Source organism: Arvicanthis niloticus, chromosome 12 (genome assembly GCF_011762505.2).
Source record: "Arvicanthis niloticus isolate mArvNil1 chromosome 12, mArvNil1.pat.X, whole genome shotgun sequence".
NCBI classification, from domain to species: Eukaryota; Metazoa; Chordata; class Mammalia; order Rodentia; family Muridae; genus Arvicanthis; species Arvicanthis niloticus.
In genome coordinates, this window is record NC_047669.1 from 37,356,861 (window position 1) to 37,383,092 (window position 26,232).

General features: G+C 36.2%; 1 protein-coding gene across 4 annotated transcripts in view; it reads right to left on the bottom strand.

Annotated features, from left to right (window-relative positions):
- Nucleotides 1–574: 574 nt before the first annotated feature.
- Nucleotides 575–26,232, bottom strand: part of Alcam (activated leukocyte cell adhesion molecule) — a 186,594-nt gene continuing 160,936 nt past the window's right edge. The window contains exons 9-15 of one of the 4 annotated variants that reach the window (XM_034515732.2): nt 23,338–23,450; nt 20,669–20,804; nt 20,432–20,565; nt 16,544–16,676; nt 14,670–14,708; nt 14,262–14,379; nt 575–686 (exon numbers count right to left, since the gene is read on the bottom strand). In XM_034515732.2, the coding sequence (XP_034371623.1) occupies nt 599–686; nt 14,262–14,379; nt 14,670–14,708; nt 16,544–16,676; nt 20,432–20,565; nt 20,669–20,804; nt 23,338–23,450 (761 nt within the window). In that variant the 3' untranslated portion in view covers nt 575–598. Of the gene's footprint in view, nt 687–14,261; nt 14,380–14,669; nt 14,709–16,543; nt 16,677–20,427; nt 20,566–20,668; nt 20,805–23,337; nt 23,451–26,232 lie in introns of all 4 variants that reach the window. The other 3 variants (XM_076943015.1, XM_034515733.2, XM_076943016.1) reach the window with 3 other exon arrangements.

Genomic DNA, 26,232 nt, shown 5'->3' on the forward strand with positions numbered 1-26,232 from the left:
ACAAATATATTATGCACACATATGTGCATATGTAGGTACTTGTATGCATACATACACTAACATAATATATATGTACTCTTGAGAAGATAGTCTCTCTCTCTCTCTCCCTCTCTCTCTCTCTCTCTCTCTCTCTGTGTGTGTGTGTACTAGCTTGTCAGCCTTTTCATTAAAATGACTTGGGAGATGGCTGTATAAATACATTCACAATTATGCCATATCCTTAGAGTAAAGTATTTATATATTAAAATTTATTCTAATGAGTTTTAAAAAATAAAATTTAGAGTTTGTGCTTAACTGAGCCCAAATACCAACTTAGAAAAATAAATCCTCTTTGTATGCAAGAAAACTTTTTGGCACTAAAAAACAAAATGCAAATGAGATGCTAAAAATCTAAAAAGTGGGTTTTATTAGTCAATGGATAATAATTATGTTGAGGAGGTTAAGGAAACTGGGAAGAGCCCATTGGGGAGTTGTAATTAAGAATTATCTGCAGGTGAAGCTTGGGTTTCATCCCCATGGGGCTTCCTCACTTCCTAAGAGTAACTTCAACAGACAGTCCCCCAATTCCACTTACCAGAACATCCAAACCACTCCTCTCTTAGGCTTCAGTTTTGTGATTGTTTTCTTCTAGCTTTTTATTCTCCTCCATATTACCAAGGTCCTTGTTTACATGTTTTGATGCAGTTCTACAAGAGAAAGAAATATCACATAGTTACTCAAAAATAAATAGTGTTCTAGTCTGAAAATATTTTTGAAAAGTGAGGGTTAGGATGGGAAGTTACAGACCTGCCAAGATTGGCTGAGAACAACACGGTTGAAAGAAAAAGTAAATAGGTCTTTAAGCTGAATGGTATTAACTAATCTTGAAACCAGACTGTACAATTTTGTTGCACTCTGGTATAAATTGGACTTATTTTCTTCATGCTACCAGAGAAGTAATTGTTATCATTTCTAATAAGAATTTTATTCTTGTTGTAAAAAAAAATATTTTGATGGTTCTTCATTATCTCAATAGACATGCATTGCCATGAATTTCAACAGACCCAAGCTAATGATGGATGAAAAATGTAACCATAGGGCCCAGATGAAGTTTTTCCTTCTTTTCTTGTTTATCTCAAAGTTTTGCATGCCTCCCCCAAATCTGAGGAATATAAATTATAGATATAAAGGTAGGGAGTTGAGTTTCAATGATTTCTCATACTTTCAGTCCATCTGTGAGTCCTTGGAAAAGTGCTGTATTGAATAATACTACCCACTCAAGCTAATGCACCTATCTGAGGAAAATTTGGTGAATTTTGAAAAATTACCTACGTAAATATAAGTAGCACTGAACTCAAGAAATAAAGCAGTGACAGACCTTTACGTTTCCTTGGCCATTACTTCCTCCTCAAAGTGGTCCAAATTCAGTTCCTACAGGATAGTTTTAGCTATTCATATATTTTATAGATAAATAGAATCATAGAATACCTATTCATTGGTATTTGACTTTTTAGTGAAAGTCAACTTTAAGTCTGTAACATTTATAGTTTGTGGTAAAAGAAATCTGTGGGGGGGACCGTGCCAGGAAACCTGGTAAGTTTGAGTGGGTTCAGAATCCCTGGCACCCATCTAAGGATGGTAGGCGTTTCCCTACTCCCTACCAGATTCCTGGCCTGGAACATGTAACCACACTCCCTACATAACAACATGAGCACTGGCCATGTAGCACAGAACAGAGTTCTTACTTTCCCAAACATTCCTTCCTGCAAAAGGTATTTAATCTCTGGTCCACCCGAGGAAGTTGTATGCACCCATTTTCCATGATGGACAGTAAATAAACAGTATGGACAAACCAGGACTCTCCATGGGGTATCACAGTTGGGAGTCTGGAGGAAGCCTTCATCCACAGAGCTTCCTTGCCTAACTCTCTAGCACAAGGCCACACCAGGCTCCTGAACCTTCTCTCCCTGAGCTAAGCTGCAGTTCCTCCTCCACTCAGCCAGAGCTTGTTGTCCTCAGCCTGCGGGCCCCCTCCATTCCCAACTCCTTGCGATTTCTAGAGGTGTCTGAATGTCTGGGAGTTTGGGAACCCCTGACTCTTTGGCCTTAGCCTGCCTTGTTCCTCATCTGGGCTGAGGTCCACACCCTAGACTGCATTCTTCCACACCCCGAGTGGTACATGGCACTTCCCTCAAGCCCATCACCCAATATTTGCATAGGGTAAATACAGTCTAGCATTCTTCATTTTGACTGCATGAGTGGAGTTCATACACCCCTGTGGTGAGGCAGAATGGAGAAGCACAATGGTCATGGGTAAAAATAGTACCAATTAAAAGTATATGGACCTAATAAAAATATCTGTTCAACCAGTATGGGTTGCATGCTGTTTAGTCCTTCTAGGCCTTCAGACACATAATTGAGACTATTCATGTGGGCATGGTATGTTTCTTATGCTTTTACTTGCCTCTCCTCATTTGATTTCTGGATATTTTAATACAACATAGATATTTTATCCTTCTTGCTTATTAGCTGTAGTGGTTCCCTTATCTAGGTATTTGTTTTCTTTCTCTAAGTTTTCTGTTGATTATTTATTGTATGTATTTACTCTGTGCTTATCCAATCCTTTTTTAAAATGCTGTATAAAACAGACAAAACAAAACAAAACAACCTGGGAATATCCTGCCTTCCTGTGATTAAATAAAGATGATGGGAGGGTAATCAGCATGCCTCTACAAAGGATCCTGCTAGGGTAGGGGTTAGGTGCAATTTTAATAAGGTTCATTCAACCTGTGATCTGTACCTTTCCTAAACAACAAAACTCTCAGGCATCCCAAGATCCTACATATATCTCCCCTTTGCCCTAAAATGTAGAGAAAGACATATTTTCCTTCAACATCTGAGCTCTCCAGTCATCTGCCATACAAAGTATCAAATGTGAATAACCCCCTTAGATTTTCTTTTTGATAAAACAGAAGATCCTTGAGAACAAAGGACGTGTTTAACTTATATTTTATTCACAATGCATAACATAGTGGATAGAATATGGGTGGAGCACAGAGCCATTTATTCTACTACATAGACCAATCAGACACAGTGTACTTCAGTTTCTACCTTCTCATCCTCACTGTCACATCCTGCTCCTGTCCCATGTAGGGGAAGTTAAAACTCCTACACTGAAATGACAGAACTAGAATAATGTCATACTCCATGATTTTAGGAGGTTCTGTGATTACACAGAACCTCCTAAATTACAATTACACAGGGTATTGTGAATATCACATCAGATATTAAGCATATACTTTAATAACTATAGTTTTATACATCCAAAAAATCATGGCAATCAAGAGAATACAACTAATCTCAGTATCATCTCTTATAAAAATTAGTGCCTTTATATTTTGAGACTATAATATAGTTATATCATTTCACCATTCCATTTCCATTCTACTCTATATGAGATGCTTCTTAAACATAGTTAAAGAATTGAAGATTAAAAAAATGGAAAATGCATACTTATAAAATTACACTGTGGTTAATATAGCTGTTAATATCAGACGATCTAAAACTCATAATAAGGCATATTGGTAAATTTTATTTTATGTGCACTAACAAATTTTGATACATCCAGAAGTCATACAAATTAAAAGAATATGCACCTAATAAAAATATAAAGTAAAAATGAACAGAACTACAGGGGTGAATAGATAACAGTGTAGAATTTAATATCTCTTTCACAATAACTTAACTGACACTTAGATGAACAATTAGTGTGCATGAGCATGCAGAAATAATATGTACTAAGCTACCTCTCTGCTCACAGGTATGTTAAAATATAAAAACATAAGAAGGAACACTTCAATTTTCTGTTGAGGGGTGGGTAACAGGAATAAAAAAATGTCTGTGACTTCTAAAAGAAGAAAATTAGAAGAGCTGTCCTCTCTGATTATGCAGATTATGTGCCAGTATGCACTATCTGGATTGTGTTTCAAAAATTTGGGTGCAAGCAAAGCACAGATCTTAGGAAAAGTCCAATTTGGGTTCAGAATGAAGTCAGCAGAATTACTGAAGACAGGTGAAACATTGCAGAGACGAACACGGGAAATTCATAGGAGGCTTTCCTTGATTCTTTGTCTGTGACATCAGATGTGCCTATCCTAATAAAATGTAAAATGAACCTTCAAAGATATTAAGCCTATTCATAGGTAGTTTGAGTATGACTCTAAACAGAAATTAGTGTGTAGCAATACAATGCCAAAGTGCACACCGACTAATAAGAAATTACTGAAATTAAGTAAAACAAATGTCACAGTAACTGAGTGAAAACTGGGTGAATACATACTCAAGAAATTAAATTGTCAGTTGAGCCTTATAAAAGGGGGAATTTAAATTTTTGTAAATATTATAAAGAAAAAGATGTGTAAAAACCAGAAAATTCTAAAACTAAAACGAACACCTTGAGTCTAGAACTATAAATTAGAAGTTATGAAATCATTTTAATTCATTAAATGAGTTTATTAACACCTCAAGCACTAAAATAGAAAAAACTTGAGTAAAAAGAATAGAACTATAAAAATAGTTCAAGATAAATTCTAAAATTTAAAAAGCAAAGTTTTATGGATCTGCATGAGCATGTCTGCATGCACATGTGTGTGTGCATGTACATGCATATGGAGGCTAGAGGAAAACCTGGTTGTTTCTAGAGAAGTACCATCCAGGTCTGTCTGTCTGTCTGAGCCTCTCACTGGCCTGGAACTTGAGACATTTTTAAATTGCTCAATATTCCAAAGATTAAAGACTTGAAAATCTATACAAAAGAGAGTATATCCAAAAGGTCTGAACGTGGGAGAATATCATGACTTTGAAAAACAAATCTCATGTCACTTCCTGTCAGTAGGCATGCACGCCACCCAATGAGGTAAAGGTTTTAGACTACATCACTGATTCTCAAGCTTCCTAATGCTTTGACTCTTTAATACAGTTCTTTGTTCTTTGTTTTGTGATGACATCAACCATAAAATGAGTTCTGTTGCTACTTCATAACTATAATTTTAATTCTGTTATGAGTCATAATGTAAATATCTGATATACTGGGTGTCTCATATGTGGTCCCTTATAAGAAACTGGTTCAACTCCCAGAGGTGTTGTGACCAGCTGGTTGAGAACCACTGGACTGTAGTAGAGTGATGTCACAAACATCTTAGATCTTTTCAAACACACTGCAGTTCTAGAAGGAGAAACAGCCAAGTAAATTGAAAAGGAATACTCTTCATTGTTCTAAGAGACACTAAACTGGGCATGGTGGCTCACAGCTTTGATCTCAGGAATAGAGATGCTGAGGCAGAAGTCCGCTAGTCTGAGACCAGCCTATGCTACACAGTGATATCCTATTTTAATGACAACAAAAGAAAAAAAAAGTTAGAGCAAAAAATAATATCAAAAGATAGTGAAGATTCTAAGTATGTCAAGGTAAAAAATATCCTAAGAGGCAAAAAATATGTAATGGAAACATGAAAGCACATGCCTACAAATTTCTCACATTACACAGAATATAATTTCATATATTTGAAGATATATAAAAGACTAAGATGAGTTAAATGGTTATTTTTCACTTGACCCCAGTCATTCCAGAAGACTTTACCCACCGATCATAAATGCACTTTTATTTTCAAGTGATCTTAGGAATCACTTATATAAAATAAATCCTAAAGTAGATCACAAATGAAATGCTTAGCGGAGCAGACAGTGTTAACAACAATAAAAGTTAAATGACAAATATCTGGGATTTAATAGACCACCAGTCATGTGATTACAAAGAATATACTGAAGAATTTAAAAAATATTTTAAACTTAATAAATAGAAAAACACAGCCTATTACTATTTATGGAATATAAGTATCACAGTAGTGGGCTGTAGCGATGGCTCGGCAGTTAGGACCACTGCCAGCTCTTGCAGAGGATCTGGGTTTAATTTCCAATACCCACATGGTAACTCACAACCATCTGTAACTCCAGTCCCACATCATCTTCCAATCTGTGTGAGCACCAGGCACACACATGGTACACATACATACACATAAACAAAATATCCATATACTTAAATAAATAAATAAAAATTAAAAACAAAATGTTTAAATAATAAGTGATACATTACTCCATGTGAGATTGGCTGTTTAAATGCTGTGGTATAAAACACAAAAGCTTAAAAATCCATGTTCTCTATTTTTATTTCAAATAATTAGGAAAAGAGAACAGTAAATCTAAATAGCAAAAAAAAAATATGCAATAGTAAGTGAAAAAATATTTATGCTTGAGAAGAATGAAATCGAAGGAACGGGAACAGGAACAACAACAAAGCTGATGGGATTTTAATTCAGTCCTATTTATAGGTGGTTACAGTTGCCCGAATATTTACTACAAATTATGTGATTCCATAAAGTATGAAGGAAAAGAGGTGTCAAGATGAGAGCGGTGAACAAATTTTCTGGAGGAAAATGATAGTCCTCAGGGCGAATCCCAGCATCCTTCAGTGTGTTTATCCAGGCAAAAGCAGGTGGAGCCACCCTTGCTTGCAGTGTGGGAAAAAGAGTCTGTTCCATAGAACACAAAACTTGCAGTGTATTTATGGAATATGTGTTGGACAGCTTGAGACCAATGACTTTTAAATTTATAAACGGATAGGAAACAAACTAATAAAGAATAGCAAAGAGAGAAAGAGTTAACAACAAGGACTTTCTCCCTTCTTGTCTTTATGCCACTTCCTGACACAGTCACCATTAACACTAGGCCAAGTGCTTCACTTGGTACTGTTTATTGTTGGTCCATTTCATTTTTACAAGGAAGTCTCTAAACTAAACCTGTCTGCAGCCACACGACTGGCAAGTAGGCAAGTAGCAAAGGCAGGAGTCAGACTCCAGCTTCTTAGAATTTAGGCTCTATACACAGCGCTGCATAGTTGTGCAACCCTGCTAAGGTGTACCACTGTCAGGTGGGCTGATGGTGGCATGGGGGTAGGGAGTAGGGAGATGAGAAGGAGAGGACACCCTTGGCTGCATGTGGACAGGTAAGATTCACACACACTTTACTGAGAACTTTTCTCTCGTCTTTTATTTTTACTTTAACAATTTTTTATTTTATTTTTGAACTTATAGTTACATCATTTCTTTTTTCTCTTTCCTCCCTGCAAAATTTCTGTATCTCTCTCCTTGTTCTCTTTCAAATTTGTGGCCTCTTTTTTTAATTAGATGGAATTTTATGAAATATATTCTTTTAATCTTGGATGGTTTCCAGAGATTTGAAAGAATTACGTGGGTTAGAACTCCATTTCTAACCGACAAAGGTAAGATTTTCTTTAAGTCACTCTCTTTAGTGAAGTATGTATTCACTGTTTTGAAGGATAAAGTATTTATAAAGCGCTTGTCCTTTATAAATGGATTAAACTACTAATTATGATCACTGCTAATGTAAACATTTTTCTACCGGTAACTTTTTGGTAACTTTGGTTGTAAGAGAAAAATTGAAATAATAGAATCTTAATAAATATGATGGGAGTGGAAACTTGGGAGGCAGCAAGGGGAGGCTTGGGCTTCATGGATGTCCTGGCTAGTTTTATGCCATCTTGATACAGTTTCAGTCATCTGTTGAAGGAAACTTCAGTTGAGAAAGATGGGCAAGCCTGTAGTGGAAGATGTCACGAGGAAGGATCTGCAATGGGTAGGAGAGCTTTCTGGAGAGAGCCCACTCAAAAACTGAACAATTTTCCCACAGATAAATATGAAGACAGACTTCCATAAAATAATATTGTTTAGATGAATTAATGATTTTATGGAACTCTTGATTTGATTTAAATGTTTTTAGGAAGTTAGGGAAATTGATAGAAAATTTAAGGAGATGGTTTAAGTTGTCTTGTCAGAAACATACAGTAAAGTTAGATTTAAGAGTAGAATGTGCCCCTCCCTTGTAGAATAGTATGGGCTTCATAGGTTAGAAAAAGGGTACAGTGAGCTTTCAAGCATTGCAAACACATAGTTGTAGTAGGAAGAAAGAAATAGGCTTGGGATAAGTTAATCATCAAAGAAAACATTTCCCTCTAAGTTAAGTCTGAGTTCCTGGATTTTGTGATCTAGGGATGTGGTCACAGGTTTTGGTGTGCACCATGAAAAGCCACAATTATGAACAAAGAATAAATAATTTTGAGCATAGAATAGAAAACAGATGATTAGCCAGTCTAGCTGAAGAAGACTTCAAAAATAAGATGTAAGATAGACTATCTATTTCTCAGCAAATACACATTGTTGTCAGCTAAAAGAAGAAAAGACCTTGCTACTATAGACTTTGCTTACTTAAACTTTGTTAATCAATGACAAAAGAATTGTTGCTCTGGTTATGATGAGCTTGTGGAGAGAAAGATTGATAAAATGTATCAGTTTCAAAAGAGGAATACATAATCAACAATCCTGTTGTAATTTCCTTTTGTGCACTGATGTTAATTTTTTGAAGAGTATGATTTTGTGATTGTTTTCAGAGAATATGTAACTTGTGGCTATGAGGTAAACTTTTTCTTCCATAGAGAACATTGTTGTGGATGCTATAAAAAGATTAAGAGAAAAAATAAAGTTGTTGGAGTCTATTCACTGGAACTTTGCTCCATCTACCAAATGTATGTATGTAAAGTGGTTACAGCTTTACTCCAATCCATGAAAAGTGAGTATGTGTATGTATGCGTACATATAAAATGGTTGGAGTTTGCTCATTGGAGAATGATTCATCTACCAAGTGTGTGTGACTGTGTGCCTTTACAGCATAGCTGACTGACCCCACATCATTCCTTGAATCACTGATTCTTTGACGCTATTTTCTTAATTAGTGATTGATAGGGGAGGACAAAGCCCATTGTGGGTGGTATTATCCCAGGGCTGTGGATCTTGGGTTCTATTTTAAAAAAAAAAAAAAAAAAAACAGGCTGAATGAGTCATGAGGAGTAAGCCAGTAAGCAGTTTCCCTCCATGGCTTCTGCATCAGCTCCTACTTCCAGGTTCCAGTCCTATATGGTTCTTGTCCTGACTTCCTTTGATGATAAACAGTGACTTGGAAATGTAAGCCAAATAAATCCCTTCCTACCCAGGTAACTTTGGTCATGTTGTTCCATCATAGCAATAGTAACCATAAAACAGTGAGCATTGGTGTCAGTTTTGAACTATAAGTTCCTGGCCATATCGTTCCTCCTGAACGATGTTCTCTATAAATAAAGGAAAAAACAACACATAGGGCTGGTGTGTGGATCAACATGGGTGTTTTGGAGAAATCTCTAGGTGTGAAACAGATCCCAACCACCTGAGGTCAACGAGCTTCTGCCATAGGCCATGTGACTTTAGGTAGACTAGTCTAAATCTATATCTCAACTACCCATCTAAAAATGCAGTGCTGTTAAGGATCTAAAGCGGTTATTTAAATATCTTCTCAAGAAGGTACTACACTGGGAAGAAGCTCTTTCCAGTGATATCATCAAGTGATTATATTCTTGCTTTTAGTTCTCCAGGAAAGAAGGTGGAGAAGTCATCTGATGGTTTTATTTTAACGATAATTTAGTGAGGATGGGGAGTGGTAAACTGAAATAAGTTCTTGAGCATGTGAGCTCAACAAATATAGCCTGATGCTGTGAGGTGTCATTGAAATAAATAAATAAGTGACTCCAGAATTTTATAATTTTAACACAAAATACTTTCTACGGCAGTATTTAATAAGTTTTATAGTTTTCAAAAACAGGCACGCATTAACCATTCCTGACTGCAGGGTTAAATTCTGTGATTTATATTTTATACTGTGCCTAAATAATACTACAAAAAGGTGTGAGAACTATCAGTTTCAGGACAGGCACCTTGGCAGTGGAAAATTGCCACCGCCAGCAGACTGACCATTGACTCCTGCACAGGTGATTAGGGGCATAGCCAAGATAATACTTATTTTCCCCTCTTCCTTGGTCAGCAGAATTTGTTTGCTCTTGGGCCAACCTTCATGAAAAACCAGAGGTGGAGGAGAGACCTCTAATCCCAGCTGAGAGGGGGCAGCAATTTCTTGACTTGGAGAATAAACAGACGGGTTTATTGCTACCACTTTCCGTTACTTTGAGACTGTTTTGAGAAATTTCTCACTAAAGTAAGGAATGCTTATGTTCTCTGCTAAAAAAAAAAAAAAAAAAAATCAGAAAATAGCCTTTCCATTTTAGCTAACAGTGACTATTTGGACCTTATAGTAAGTAGAATATTGAAGGATAAAAATGAAGATAAAAATCCTGAGTCTCTATGAAAGCAAGAAGATCGTACTGCATCTCACAGCACGACTCTGTGTCCATTAACATTCTAATCCTGATACAGAAAACAACCTGGCTTACGGCAAGGAGAGATATGTCTCCCTTTCCTTGGAAAAGATAACAAAAACAACAATAATTCGCTTTTTCTGAGGGCTTCATTTATAAGTGCACACAATACAAATACTAAAAGGCACATATTTCTAACTTGCTACAGAGGTAAAAAATTGAGCTTGTGAGATATTAATAACTTCAATTTCCCCCAAATACACAACGGATCCAAGATTACTCATGACAGGGTCAGGTAGTCATAGTTTTCCACAGAAAGCAAACTGTGATCTTTTAAAAATAGAAATGCTGTGTTTTGATGTGAGCCCTTCCCTCTGAGGGCTTTCAGGTCAGAACAGTACTAAGAGGGGAGCCCTGGTCCTGCACTTAGTGTCAGTGGCACTGTAATTAAGAAGACATGGCGGCATATCCTCTGTATCCTCTCTACCTTTTACTTTATTATTTATAATTTATGGTTTGAGGGAATAATGGGGCATTTTCTTTTTTTCTTCTTTTTTTCCCCTTCTGGATGCTTGCCAAATTAAAAGTAGAAAGAAAAGGCCAAACGTGGATAACCCTGTCTTTTAATACAAATGGAAAGGCCATGACATCCTTAAACTTGTGGCATGCTCCTCCCCATGGCATGATACTAAATGTACAAAGGCAAGGTCCGAGGAGGAATCTTAATTGAAAAAGCAGTACTATTGAGGTTGCCGAATGCACATGAATTTACATGGGATATAAAAACCACTAAATATATAAGTGAATGTACTCTTCAACTCTACTTGGCAATCATTTTTTTCTTACCTTTCCAATAATGTTTACCTTAACTAATTCAGAGAACATCCCTCCCACGTTGCTAAAACTCCATTGCTTTGCTAAGTGCATTGCAAAAATTGGTCTTAGAGATTCTGAAATCTCTAAGGATGAATCTATCTACACTTCCTCTGCCAGTATCTAAAGGGGTTAAACACTCACTCATATTGCACAAATGTCAGCTTCTTCCAGAGGCTCAGGCAAGGGATTAAAAGCATTTAGAAATCTGAAGACTCCCACACATTCTTCATAAAAGTCTCTTTAATTTGTAAGAGTTTATTACACTGATTACCAATAATATTCAGTCTATCAAGTTTACTACACTTTTCAGTTAAGTAGCTGTCACAGGTTAAGCCTGGCCCTTAATTTAAAGGGAATGCTGGAGGCCTAACCCGATGACATTATTAAACAAAGTGTCTAGCATTGATATATCAGTGACTTGGATTTTTGGCTGCCATAGATATCTGATGAGATACTAGCCATTAACAGAGTATAATTAAGATGTTGAGGGTTCTCTTAGGACTCGAAATTTATTTAACCATAACCCAGAAGAATGAAGTCTGTGTCTCAGCTTGTTTTCCTGACACAGAAAAATTTTAGTTTCATTTTTAAATAGGAAGTCCTAGTAGAATGAATGAATCCTAGACCCCAGACTTTCGGATGTGTTTCTCATCATGGATTTATGAACTGAGATCTATTTTTGATCATAAAGAAAGTTTTGCAAATACAGGGAGATTTGTATAAGGTTACTATATTACTGTATTAGAATACCTAGTTCTTGACAGTTTTGCATTTCTTTTCACGTGGTATAAGCTGTCCTCTTTAGATTTTTCATAGATCCCATACCTATAACTCTATTGGTATATTTGTAGGTGAAATGTTCATATATAAGTTTCATTATCGACTGTAATGATTAACTTTATATATTAACTTGATTGGGCCAGACATTTATCAACCAGTATTCTATTGTGTCACTGGGTATTTCTAGATGTGATGAACATAGTTATCAGTAGATCTGGTAAAGCTGATTGTTTTCTCTTATGTGTGTATGTCATCTAATCCTTAAAGGTACCAAGAGCATAGAAAGGCTTAGCAGGGAAGGACTACCTCCAGTCCCAGCACTTACTTTGGAACTTTTTTCTCTCTAGGCTCAGGGTGAAACTCTGACCCTTCATACTCTCCATCTTACTGAGTCTAGATTGAAACTTATCCAATCAGTTCTCCTGGTCCTCAGTCTTTTGGACATGGGCTCGAGTTGGACACCTGATGTCATGCACCTCAAACTTCTCACTTAAAGACCCAGAGACTATACCTTCAATGACCATGTAAGGTAATTCTCCCCCCGTGCATTTCTCCTCTTTTCTTCCTTCTTTCCCTCCTATATACTCCCTGCCTCCTGCCCCACATGTGCATGTACACATGTTCCATTCTCTGAAAAAGTCTAACCAATATACTAGCTGTCTTAAAGAAATACACTAAAACAGCGGTTCTCAACCTATGGGTTGTGACACCCGTGGAGAGTCAGATCACATATTTAGGTGACAAGGTCACCTAAGACCATCTGCATATCATATATTTACATTATAATTCATAACAGTAGCAAAATTATAGTTATGCAATAGCTACAATAATTGTATGGTTGGCGCTCATCATAACATGAGAAAAACTATATCAAAGGGCGGCAGCATTAGAAACACTGATCTAGAAGGAATGAGCTATCATATAAATGGGTGACTGTGCTCTCCATGTGGGAATGGACATCATGCATATCAGTCATAAATACAACAGAAAACTTTGTATGAACAAAGAATAGCAAAGCATCCTGAGATAGGGTAAGGCCTAGTTATTGTGTCTTTAGGACAAACAATTCTGCACATTATAATTAGTCATCATAAAAAAGTCATTTCACAGGTAAAATATGAATATTAATGGTGTCTACAAAAGTTCCAAGATCCACCTTTCCCAGATGTGTCTCCCTGCCAGGAAACTCCACTCAGATCTTGAGCTGACACACTTAGATGGAGAGATTAAGATTATGTAGGTTTGAGCTCACTTTATATCTTTTAATAAAATATATTTCTTGATATTTTTTAGACAGATTAATTAAGACATAATGAAAGCAGAAAATTATGTTCCAGATTGGTACTAGCTACAGATATTCTGTTGTGAAAACAGTTTATTCACTTAGAAGAGGTAATTTCAAAGTCCTTGTTTGAAACCAGGAATGAGTCCCAGAGTCACAAACAAGATTTCCAAAGTTCAAAAAACAAACCAAAACACACAAATAAACCAAACCAAAATAAATACGTATGCGAAATTCGACATTCCATTTCCACTTCTGTTGGTAATGTAGTCACTAGGAACTCACACAAAATGTCATCCGCCTAATGTGGGGGATGTGTCTGTCTTACAGAAATCATGTACATCGAAATCTTGACATGAACTTACCAATAATCATAATTAGCTTTACCAGACACTTAGCAGAAGCCCTGTTAGATCTTCAAGGCTCATCCTGAATGCAGCACTTTATGATTCTAATCATTTTAATCTACCCTTATCTAAAGCATTTTAAATGCATTTGTAGTATTTTATCTAATCAGTGTTTTCATTAAGGCCAAAGTAATGATTTTTCCACCTCTTAATTAGGTTCTCATCTGGGATAAAGTCATTTAACTAGAACATAGAAGATATCCTCAGTCCAGTGGCAATTTTATTCCTGGCCAGATCAGGCACTGCTCAGTCACTCACAGGCCCTGGAATATGTACCTTCTTTGAACTAATCTTCATCAACATCAAACAAAAAATGTAAAATGTTTTATATCTAGGCTGCAAGTGCTTAAAAAAAACCTACCTAGGTAGAAAGCAACAACAACAAAAACAATTGGTCTCAGAACATTGACTAACAATGATAAGGAGACATGAGGACACCTCTGTCCACACCCTTGATGTTGGTCCCATACTCTCTATGATGTGAAACAAAATGTGGTGTACTCAATATGGTGATGTGTCCTATTATTCTAGAAATGACATCCACAGCAGGAGCAAGCACACTCAGCATGCTGGATTGATTCAAGTCAGAGGCTGTGAAGAGCAAGCACCTTTCTGTACAACTTACTTTGACTTCTTCATGTACAGCCAGTAGACGACGCCAGCAACAAGGGCAGCGAGGAGAAGACCAACGACAATTCCCACAATCAGTTTTGCCTGGTCATTCACCTTTTCTCTGTTTTCATCTATAACAAAGAAGAAAAGACCATGCAGCTATAGCCAGTGCTAAAGTGTTTAAAGGGATGTTGGCATTGTGATGAAATATTGTTAATGATGGCTAAGAGATCACTACTGTGGTTTACATGCAAACTTGTGATTTTGGAAGGGTAAAGTTTTTAGAATATTGACTATCTTGTCTCATTCAGTATTGAAATTCAAGTCAAATTTTGGACAGCTAAGGAAGTCACTCAGACAAGGACACTTCATAAATCTTGAGCTGATAGGCAAGGAAGAAGAGTCTGTGCATAGTACCTACCACTTATATCGTCTGCCTCATCGTGTTCTGGAAAACTTACTGAAATGAAAAATGTTAATATGAAATTAAAAACAAAATCTGTTGATAAATGAAAGCCACCTTTACCATTATAGTATGATGTAATAAATTAAATAAAACAGCTATTCTAGAGCTAAGGGCAAAGAAAAAAATCCCACTTTATAGAGCAAAAACTTCCCTATAATGCTTGTACAGAGGAATTAGTCTTATTTTTAAAGAAAGGAGTTAAAAATACAAATATTTTAATGTACTAGAGAAAGTTTATACCAGCAAGCTGCAGTATTTATCTAAAATCTATATTAATTTCCTACTGTCTGTATCTTTCACTATGATTTCTTTTGAGAAACAAGGTGGTCCCTATTAAATCTACGATACTCAGTTTTTCATCTGTGCTAAACTTTCTTTTTGCCCCTATTTAGGAGAATTGATTTTCATTTGTTAGTGTGAAGGGCTACTAATGATATCCTGAAAGCAAGAGTTGGGGTTCAAGTTATAAATAGGGTGTTCTAGAGATTACATGATACCCTATATGATGCTTGACAGACTTCCAGGTTGCTGATTGTGCTATGGTTTTAGGCTAGTTAAAACTCAGTGCTGTGGTGGATTATCATTAAATTACATAAACGTTTTTCAGCACGCATGAGTGTGCATCAGAATCCTCTATGGTGTTAGATTACAATTCAGTCCTCCATTCCTCTTCTTAAGTGCTCAGGTAGGACAGAGTTTGAAAATGACTGCCTTAAATACTGAGAAAGCTGAACTATCTCATTCAACAGGTTCAAGTTAAAAAACAAAACAAAACTGTTCAGTTAAAATAAAAGAATAAGGATGGGTTCTCTCTAGGTAGTCCAAATCAATACTGACTGAATTATACTGTGAGAAGTCAATGATTGTATTTTAAAGTTAATTTTGTTTAGTTCATCTCTCCAGCTAATCCACCAGACCTTTATATTTTAGTCCATCTGTTAGGGACCATTATCTTTTGACAATTGTTTTGTTCTATAAATTTCTAGCTATTATATCCAAAACATACTAATACAAGGATTCCAACTGATCAAGAAATAAACATTTGGCAGCAGGTCAGCTAGCATCCTGTCTAAAAGTGAACCCTACTCTAGGTCAGTCCTGATTTAAAGTTGCCATGGTAACATAGCAATGGGAATAGTAATGGGACTGAAAATGGTGTCTAATTTTCTAATAAATCATGGTTCTCAAAAAAGTTTTCTCTCTCTCAAAAATATATAAGCTAGGATTTCAATATTGATAGATACTTTTAATTTTCTCTAAGATGATTTCATGTGTTTTCATTATGATTCAAACTCAATGATAAAAAGGAAAACTTTTGTAACCTGATTTTTATTAATTTTCATAACATTTTTACTACAAATTTGTTAATTGGCCAAATTTGTGGCATTTCTGTATAAAATAAGGGTAGGATAAATATATAACAAACTTTAATGCAAACTAATGGTAGAATTAAAAATTTATCAAGTGTATACCTTTTACAACAGTGTTTTAAAATAACCATTGAATTATCTGACTTTGGATCCATAGTATGGATTAAGTACGAGCAACTGGTTTCTTATTCTCCCTTGCTCTTGGGAGGATTTCTATCCTAGAAAAAGTGTCTGAGTCCTAATATATGAAGTGACTTAAACTGTAAAGACAAGTGTAGCAGAAGAATGGAAACCAGGTAAAAAAGAAAACAGAACCTCATGGCGATGATATCAAAATGCCAAACAAAAGCGTGAAACTTACCATGATGCAGTACAGGGAGATGGAACTGAAGATGTTAAGCTAATGAAGAATAACTTCAAATTTTCTTACGGTTTTAATGCCAGAAATGAAATACTCACTCGCAGAGACATTCAGGGAGTTTACTGTTCTCTCCAGTTGGTTTTCTGCTGTGCAAGTTAATGTAACATTCTCCTCAGGGGAAATGATAATTTTACTATAATACCTGCCATTAATATAAGGAGACTCCTCTGTCTGGAAGAAGAAGGAAGAAGAATTTAGAAATGGAGATGCATTTTACAAGCCTGGGAAAGAATAGTGGTAGATGACACTGGGCACGTGTGGTGCCCTACAGTCTATTTTTAAGGTGTGTGGGAAGCATATATGAGGACTCTCCAGGTAGGTCATCTACAGCTTTACAGTGGGCAGAAACAAGATTAATAAAGCAATAATGACATTTTTTCTGTCTATGATTCTTTTGGGAATTTTAACATAACAATCAACCATTTCCCCCCTGACATATATGCTCAGTGTCAGCTAAACTTTTTTTTTCATGATACTTGTTTAAATGCATGCTATAAATCTTGTAAGCACCAGTTTCCCTTCAGTGAACATTAGAGCTTATTTGTGAATGAGGTCAGTGTTTTTTTTTTTTTTTTTTTTTTTTTTTTTTTTTTTTTTTTTTTTTTTTTTTTTTTTTTTTGCTGTAGACATCTATTCTCTTATGTCAATTCTTTGCAGTGGACACTATTCTTTTATCTCATATCACTTATCATAAAATGTTATATCCAAGTGCAATGCAAATATGATTTGTTTTGGGGTGAATAAAACCATCTGTTTCTCTCATACTTTTTCTTTGTCAATAAAAAAGGTGGATTTTTCAATGGTGGCTTAAGTGCTTTTGGTTGTTCTGAGGCACAAATTGGGGCATCACTGGATTTGATACTCTTAAACATAAGAAGCAATGCAATGGTTTTGATCTGTATTTCCCTATAAGGAACACTTCTTTAAGTGCTTCTCAGATATTTCTATTTCTGTCTACCGTTTTGAGAATTCTCTGTTTAGATTTTTACCCCATTTTTGAGGTCCTTTTGTTTTTTACTTTACAGATTTTTTGCATATATATTATGGTTTCCAGTTTTTTGTTTGTATGGGATCTCTGAGGTGAGAAGGTATTTATGTGTTTCTTGTGCCTTTTCGTTCACCTGCTTTGTCATATTCCAGGTTTTTTTTTAATCTTATTTTATTGTAATTTTAAAAAATGTTTGTTTGCTTTCAAATTAAAGAAAGAAAGGATGTGAATTTCAGTGGGGATAAAGGTACAGAAACTGTAGAACTGTAATCAGAACATATTGCATGAAAATAGTTTTTCAATAAGTTAAAGGAAAATAAAAAATAAAGGAGCATACATATTGCCTGAAATTTTTTGTTTCTATTTATTTTATTATTTATTTATTTATTTATTTATTTTTGCCTGAAAATTATTTTTTTTCATTTCCGTGGTGTCTTATTTGTGGATAAACTTGGGAGGATTCAGAACAGACTGTAGTATTCCTATGATCACAGAGGAAGTGTCAGTCATAAGACAAGCACCCAGTGTACAGCTACATTAGTCTCTGAATAAAGCAACAACTTTTGAGCAGAATGGAGACAGGAGTGGCGGGGTGAGGCAGGCACGGGGCCCCACGGAATGCTGGGAGAATGTCAGCAGTATAGGAAGAGCACTCATTCTGGAAATGAGAACCTCGGACAGCAACACCCTGACTCCGCAGTCGGGCTTCTGGGGATGGATGTAGCCATTCCCTTCTGCAAGTGTCAGATAATTAGCAGCCTCATAGGGCTGAAGTAATGATGTAAACAAGATGTCTTATAAAATCATCTGTGTCTGTGCCCCTTGCTTTTGTACTTTTGTCTAAGCCTCTTCCTGTGTCCAACTGGAAACCAGATATTTCTTTACATTGTTGGCAGAGGCCTAGCCTTCCCATTTCCATCCTGCACAGTGACTCCCTTGGGAGCATGAATGTCCCTCTTCAATTGCATCGTTCTGGTGCCAGCTCTGCCTTTCTACCTGTTGATGGAATTTTTACTTTTGTATTGGCCTGTTATCATAAAAAAATTTAAAAATATAAAAAGGAAACAATGTAGTTCAGTCATTCTTAGGATTAGATAGAAACGTAGCACAACCCAAGCAAGTATGCCTTCGTATCCTTTGGCCATTTATTTTGTCTGTATCCTCTGTTTTTTTTTTTTTTTCAATCTTGGCTTTGTTTTTAACTATTCTGTATGTGTCTTGAGGATAGGCATGCAGTAGCCTCTATTCCCTGGGAGCTACCTCATGGCTGTAAACTACTAGGTTCATCATACCTTGGAAGGGGAACAAATAAAACATTATGGATGAACCACCTCAGACCTAGAACAAGAAAAATAACATATTGTCCCTTAGGCCAGACTCAAACCTTCTCTGTGACAGTGAAGAATAGCATTATTATTTCTATCCTTGTGGTAAGTGTACCTGCTATATTCCCTGAGTCTTTGGACTTGCTACTTCAGGCTTTTCAAAATATACTTGCCTATTTCTAGCATGTCCTTTTATATTTTTAATATCCATTCATTCATTCATTAGATTTACATTTTTATATTAATTAATTAATTCATCCATTGGTCAGATATATGCATACTTTTTAAAAATCTACTTTCTAGGAACTACATGTTCTTTTCAATAGCACTTATCACTTAACCAGAAAGACAGAAAAAGTACTGTAGGAAAGAAACATTTATAATCGTTTAGCATTTCACTTTAAGCACTTGGTGCTAAAAAGTATTTCTTCACATTGTCAGCAATTCAGGACTTTATTCCAAATAAAGAAACATGCATCTTCTCAGGCCTGAGGTCTTCTTGCCTCTCTGTCTTCCCCGGCATAGGCTTTTTATTAGTGTGTCTCTAGCGTATTTAACCCAGTCATAAGTCACTGGCTTCAAGTGGGACCACCCTGAGTGTTCCCTCTGTTTGAACATATGTAAAAGTGTTTGTATGAGTCTCAGGCAAGAGCCCAGATTCACCATGGACATAAGACCATCTGAACTAGTGGTCCATGTCTCCACAGAGAAACGTGGCGTTTTCAACCTAAAATTAATTTGCACCTTTTTGCTTTAAATGTGTCTGCTAAAACTTTAAGTGGGGAGTCTATGTCCTTTAACTGGTTCTAACAATCTAAGGAGACAAGAGGCCCACTACAGAAAAAAATGTAAAGTTATATTAGTACACCAAACATTGATTAGAGAGGGATCAAAGTTTTGCAATCTTAGCACTAGGCTGTTTTTTTCTCTCTGTTTATCTATTTATCTTTCTCTCTCTTTCTGTGTCTGTATTAAGAACACAATATTCATAGCATTTGTAAGTTGCAATCCTTTGTGGCAACTGAAGTATCTTACCAAGACTACAGATATTAAGTTTGGATTAATGTCTTTTATTGTCCAGAAGGGTATAACATAGATACCACATCTGGTCAGTCTTGCTCTGGTCTTAGTACTGTAACAAGCAAACTGGAGCATGTGTTTCCAAGCAGAAACTATGTTGGTCACGACTCATAGGGTCCACGTTAAAGAAGGAATATCTTTTAAACAGTAAGCAGGCAAAGTAATGGCAGCTACATATACTTTGATGTATAAGTTTGTGATTCAGAAAAACATATACATTAATGATTTAATTATTTGTGTCCCAGGAATTAGTGACCATGGAGAGACTGAGTAATTTTAATTCTTTTAAAAGCAGATACCACTACACAGTGTTTTAAAAATATTTTCCATGGGTCTTGGATTTAAATGCTTTATTTGAGGAAGGGTCACCTTCAGAGAAAATTACAATGTCAGCAAGCACTTTCTCTGAGATTTTATTGCATATTCTATGTTTCATATTCTATATTCCAACCAAACTAACCTATAATTCAGGTATCTAAATAAAACTCAACTTGTGAACAAGGGTAGCCCAGAACAAGAATTAAAATACTTGCTTGGTTTATGACGCTTCCACTGCCGGTAATGGTCCACTGTATAGCTGGCTTTGGAAACCCTTCCACATGACAGATTATAGTTTTAGACAGTCCACTGGGATCAGTTTTCTTTGTCATTTTGATTTGAGGTTTTCCTGAAATATTATTACAATTAGAATAGTACTATTGAAATATTAAAAGAAATCCAATATCAAATTCCTGAAGAACAAAATAATTGCCGCTAAAGCATTTCACTACCTTCTACGATGAGTGTCAGTGACTCCCTTTTCTTCAGTCCCTCAACCTCTTGAAGAGCAGTTTCACAGACATAGTTTCCAGCATCCTGATAATGAAGACTAGAAAACGAAGGGCTGGATCGAAGCCTGATGTTATCCTGGTTAAACACAGAACACAATTACTTCGGGGGTACAACCATGTTATATTTATTATATTTTAAATTACTGTGCATGGTATTATGTGCATGTGCATAGTATATGTGTGAGGTACATGTGCTTGCATGTCTGGATGGGTATTCCTGTGCACGAGTGTGATGTGGAGACCAGTACAGGTCATCTGGTATCTTCCTCTGTTATCTGTCTTATTATTGCCTTGAGATGGGATCTTTCACTGAACAAGAAGCTTCCATTTTGACTGGGCTGGCTAGCTAAGAAGCTCTTGGGATCAATCTGTCTCTGTACACCAATACTGGTGACACCACATAATATCTGGTGGGTTCTGGGGATTTATACAAGGTCCTCATGTCTTGAATGTAGAATGTGAGTTCTTTATGAACTATCTATGCAGCCTCACAACTGTGCCTTTAGATGTATGTGTTCTATAATAATCAAGCCCAAGGTTATTATGTGAGTCTGAATATTCTCCTTAAGAGACTTTGGAGTCAGGCAAAGTAGAGCTGTAGTTCAGAGCCCTCTATTCTAGTGTTGACAATTTGGAACCTGTTCATGGTTTCCTCAAACTGAGTTTTCTTTATTTGGGAAATAGGATCTTCTTACTGTATCTAATTGTTTTGAGCATTAACTAAATGAATAGTTTACATTGAGTAGAAGTCTTAATTGCCAATTCCTACTACTGTGTTAACACAGTTCCATAAGAAACTCATGGAACATAATCAATGTGGGGCAAAACACTCAAAACTTAGTTTAGGTGAATGGCTATCAACACCAGAGTTTCGTTATAAAATCACAAGAGCATTATGAAAAAATACAATCAGTAAGAAAGCCTTGCTACTCTAATTTCAAAAAAAAGGGAAATTATGTGTATATTAGAAAGTTATTTGACATCAGAAGATGATCATATGTTCAGGTCACTAAATTAAAAAGCAGCAAATAAGACAGAATTAAGATTATAGGTTTTTGTACACTGGGATTTTCTTTTATTTACTTCCCCATGAACAAATGATGAGCAGGAATATTGCTGCTTAGCAGTACTGACATTAGGGTTTAACCAGTAACGGTGACTGTATTTTATGTTTACTGTAGCAGACTTATCTCTCAAGTAAAATACCTTTGTGTGTTTGTTCCATCATTGACTGTTCTACTTGCTTATAGATTGTATAGCTATTTGACAGTTATGTATATAAATAGCACATATTAACTATGGGTGATGAGGAGCGATGTTGTAATCATTTGGGAGAAGAACATTTGTGGCAAGAGTGTGTCCAAGAGAAAGCAAAAGAAAGTTCTTGAGGGATGAGAGGATGCTGCATGTGGTAGTGTTCAGCTTTAATCCCAGTACTCGGAAGCTGGAGGCTAGCCTGGGCTACACAGCTAATCTGAGACTAGTGAGTGCTACATAGTGAGATCCTGTTACAGAGAGGAGAAGAGAGGACAGGAGGGGAGGGGAAGGAGGTCAAGAGACAGAGAGACAAAAATCAGAGAGACAGAGATTGAGTGTTTGTAGTTTTATTTGTAGTATATTGCATTATACAGAAATATTTTGTCTAGAAGAAGTCTTAGAAATTTCTGCATGATTGCTATAAAAATAACTTAAACTCTTTTTTCAAATGATGTATAGATTTGATTTACTTTCTCAGAATTTCCTTAGTTAGCCTCTACTGTCCATGCTATATATTGGGAAACACTAGACAATGATGGAAATGGTGATTTTGTGGTCATGGACTTCTGCTTTAAGGAGAAGCTGGACTCAGAACACCAATTCTTTACTCTCATTTTTTTTTTCTCAAAAAGTAGAAATATTGGGCCAAGGCACAGTCTTTATTTTAGTTATATGACTACATGAACTTGCACAGGGGATCCTGAACAAGATTTTAGAATGCTCTAGTCGTTTCCTAAGGGCCAGAAGTGAAAGGATCTCCCCAGCATCAAGAGCTCACAATTACAATGAATCAGCTTTTAGAGACTGAAAAAGTTGTCTGGACACTAAAGAGGAATAAAAAGGGTATGGTTCCAGAACAACATCCATACTCCAGAAAGAATGGGCTTGTGTCTCTTGATATCTTACTTGTGAGTTTTCTGATCAGTCTGCCTCGATTTCATTATAAATAATGGGAAGAAAATGACTAACAGCTACACTTTCGCATAGATACTACAGCCAGGATGTCAGAATAATGTCAGCTAAAATCAACTCTTTAAGCTTTGTCCTTAAAGTACCTAATTGCATGTGCTTGTGTGTGCGCATGCATGTGTGGATCACTCTTCATTACATAATCACAAAGCAGTGCACCAAGCTATGTTGCAGTCCAGCCATTAACAATGCCATGGTGTGGCCGAGTGCCTCTACAAATTACTGTGATCTGACAAACGCTGGGGAGGAGGAGTGAAAGGGCACATGGATGTGAGCATACAAGCCAAGTCTAGATATACATATTGGGATGTAAAACAAAATGCAAAAGAATGCTCAAGGAACACATGCTAAGGAGCGGGACAGCAGCAAAAACCTGGACTTACCTTCATCCACACCACAGTTGCGTTCCTACTTGCAGATATTGTGCACGACACAGGCAGGGTATCACCGATCTGCTTGGTCACTTCCCCACTTGGGTTTAAGGATAAATCCAAGTCTGTGAGACAGGAAAAAAATGTTTAAAATGAAAACTACAAGAAAGCAAGATAGTAGATATATTTTGAACGTGAAAAGATGAAATAAAAAACAAAATCGCTTTTTCTATCTGTACCTGAAATGTCAGAACTGACTTATGTGTGTAAAGAATTAGACTGGACAAGATTCAGCTTAGCCTTACAAGTTAGCACTGATGTGAGCTTGGACAAACATGTGGTCAATCTAATTGATTTTTCATTCATTTTCTGTTAACATAACGATGTTTGCGGAACATATAAATATTTCTTTGGGAACGATCACCTTAAGAAAAACAAATCAGCTCACTTCAAGAAGGAAATAAAAATGAATAGATAAATGTTATGAAAAAAGAGTTGATAAGACACAGCAGTAGAAAAATCACATATATTTAGACAGCAGGTGATAAATGGAAAAAGTATCTATCATATAGTGTAGATGCTTCTTCAGAGAAAATTGACAAATAGTTGAATTATTTCTGAAATGCTATTCCATTTTCCGTGCAGTTGAAATTCTGAATAAGACCTATTATTGGTACACTTTCAACAGATAATTTTAAAAAATACATAGGATAAATATGCCTAAAGATGTTGAGCCTTTCAGGTAAAAAAAATGATTTTTAAAATGTAAACTTATGGTGTGATTTGTAGGAAGAAAATGCAATTCAATGGAACAAATATTGTCACACAGTTAACTATGTTGTAGACACCAATGGAAGATCTGTACACGAGCGCTGGCTTGACATAATAGTGTGGGGGATACCGTGCACTCTGCAGAAGTCCATCACCCGTGAGTTCAGAACATGGTGAGAAACCTATTACACATTCAGAGGTCACTAATTACCTGTTGAAATCCTAAGTAGTGGCATAAGCAATGGCTAAAGCAGTAAAGAGAACACGGTCAGACTGAGTTTCAAAGCAGAAAGGCTTTGTATAAGAGACACTACATTGTCAGAGCCTCCTGACAATTAAGTGCTTTGGTACTCTTGGGAATCTTGGGTCAACTTTTCCACATGGTAAAAACCAAAAATAAATAAATAAATAAATAAATAAATAAATAAATAAATAAATGTGCTCATTAGGCTGATCAATGTTGCATCATGTGGTACTGCTATCTTATATAATTTATATCTAACTTATATAATTTATATCTAACTATAGAATTAAGTTGAGACCACAAGTGCTTTTGTTTGTAGGGTTTTTTTGTTTGTTTGTTTGTTTGTTTTTTTTTTGTCTCTTTCATGATTTGGTGCAGCTTGCTCACAATTTTCTGTGTTATTTTTACAAATAAATATGTATGCTATATGGATGTGATGATATGCTTGCTAGCATGTATATATGTGTGTTTATGTGTGTGTAGAAGTGTGTATGTGTGAGCGCTTGTGTGCAGAAGTATATGGAGGCCAGATGTCAATATCAGCTGGCTTGCTGTTTCATTCTCCAATTTTATTGGTTAAAATCATCTTTTATATTATTATTAATTCTTTTATACCTTTACATTTCGAATGATATCCCCCTTCCCAGTTTCCCCTCAACAACCTCTCCCATTTCATCCTCCCTTCCCCCTTCCCCTTTGCCTGTATGAGGGTGCTCCTCCACCCACTCAACCACTCCAGACTCACCACTCTAGCATCCCCCTACGCTGGGACATCAAGCCTCCTAATATAGTTTTTAATTATGTACTGGGAACATACCATTTTGTCTATGTTGGCTGGTCAATGAGCTTCGGAGATCTGGCTGTGTCTTATTTTCCCTTCCTGCCCTCTCCAGTTTTGGGTTTACAGACATTACCTATCCATGTCTTTTTCCTTGGTTGCTGGGAATTGGAATTCAAGTTCTCTCAATTGTGCAGTAGTTTGAGTACTGACTAAGGCGTCTTCCCAAAGATGTTATTCTCAGTGGTTGTCTTTGCTGTTAAGCAGTAACCATCACTAGAGTAACGGCCACACCTTGATTTTCTCTGAAATAGCCACAAGACCTGGCGTATCAAGGCTCAGAGGAGGCATGGTTATTAAATGAGTGATTGAAGAAGTATACTACTTAGTTTACACTAATATTAGCAGCTGCACCAACCTGTAGAGTAAGTGGTTTTATTAGAACATGTATGTGAATTACATTTACATCAAAATTATAAAAAGAGAAACTTATTGGAGTCAAGAACTTGCCAGTGAAAAGACACAAGATTGTAAAGGATAAAGATGGACTTTGAAGGCTACGATGAAGAATTTGTAAGATGTGGCAGAAGAGAGTCTGTAGGAATATGGGCACACTGCAAGGTTGGCTCTGCATCCCTGTGCATGGACTGATGTGGCTTTTTTACCTATAATTTGCTTAATTTTTTATGAGAGAGAAACAAATTGTACTTTTAGAAAGCAAGGAGCTAAAAAATGAGCAAAATGTAATTTTCATGTTTGCATTTAATATAGAATAAAATGATGATAAATATTATAATTCATTAGCCTTTAAGGAGACATTTAGGCCTTAGAACTCAATGTTGCAGTTAATCTGTCAAAACAAGAATACATTTGAATCTAATGAAATGCATCAGAACTCAATTACCTTCCTCTATATTTTGTTTGATTTTTCTTCCTTCTATATCTTATCACTGAGGTATGATGTAGTTGTGACCAAGTCTTCTTCCTTAGAGTGTGTGGTGTAGCCATCCCGGTGTGTTCTACACACTATACACAGAATAGCTCTCCCCTCTTTAAAGCCTGTGTACTTAACATCTCTTAAATATAAGCACATGGTTAAGGAGCTGGAATATTG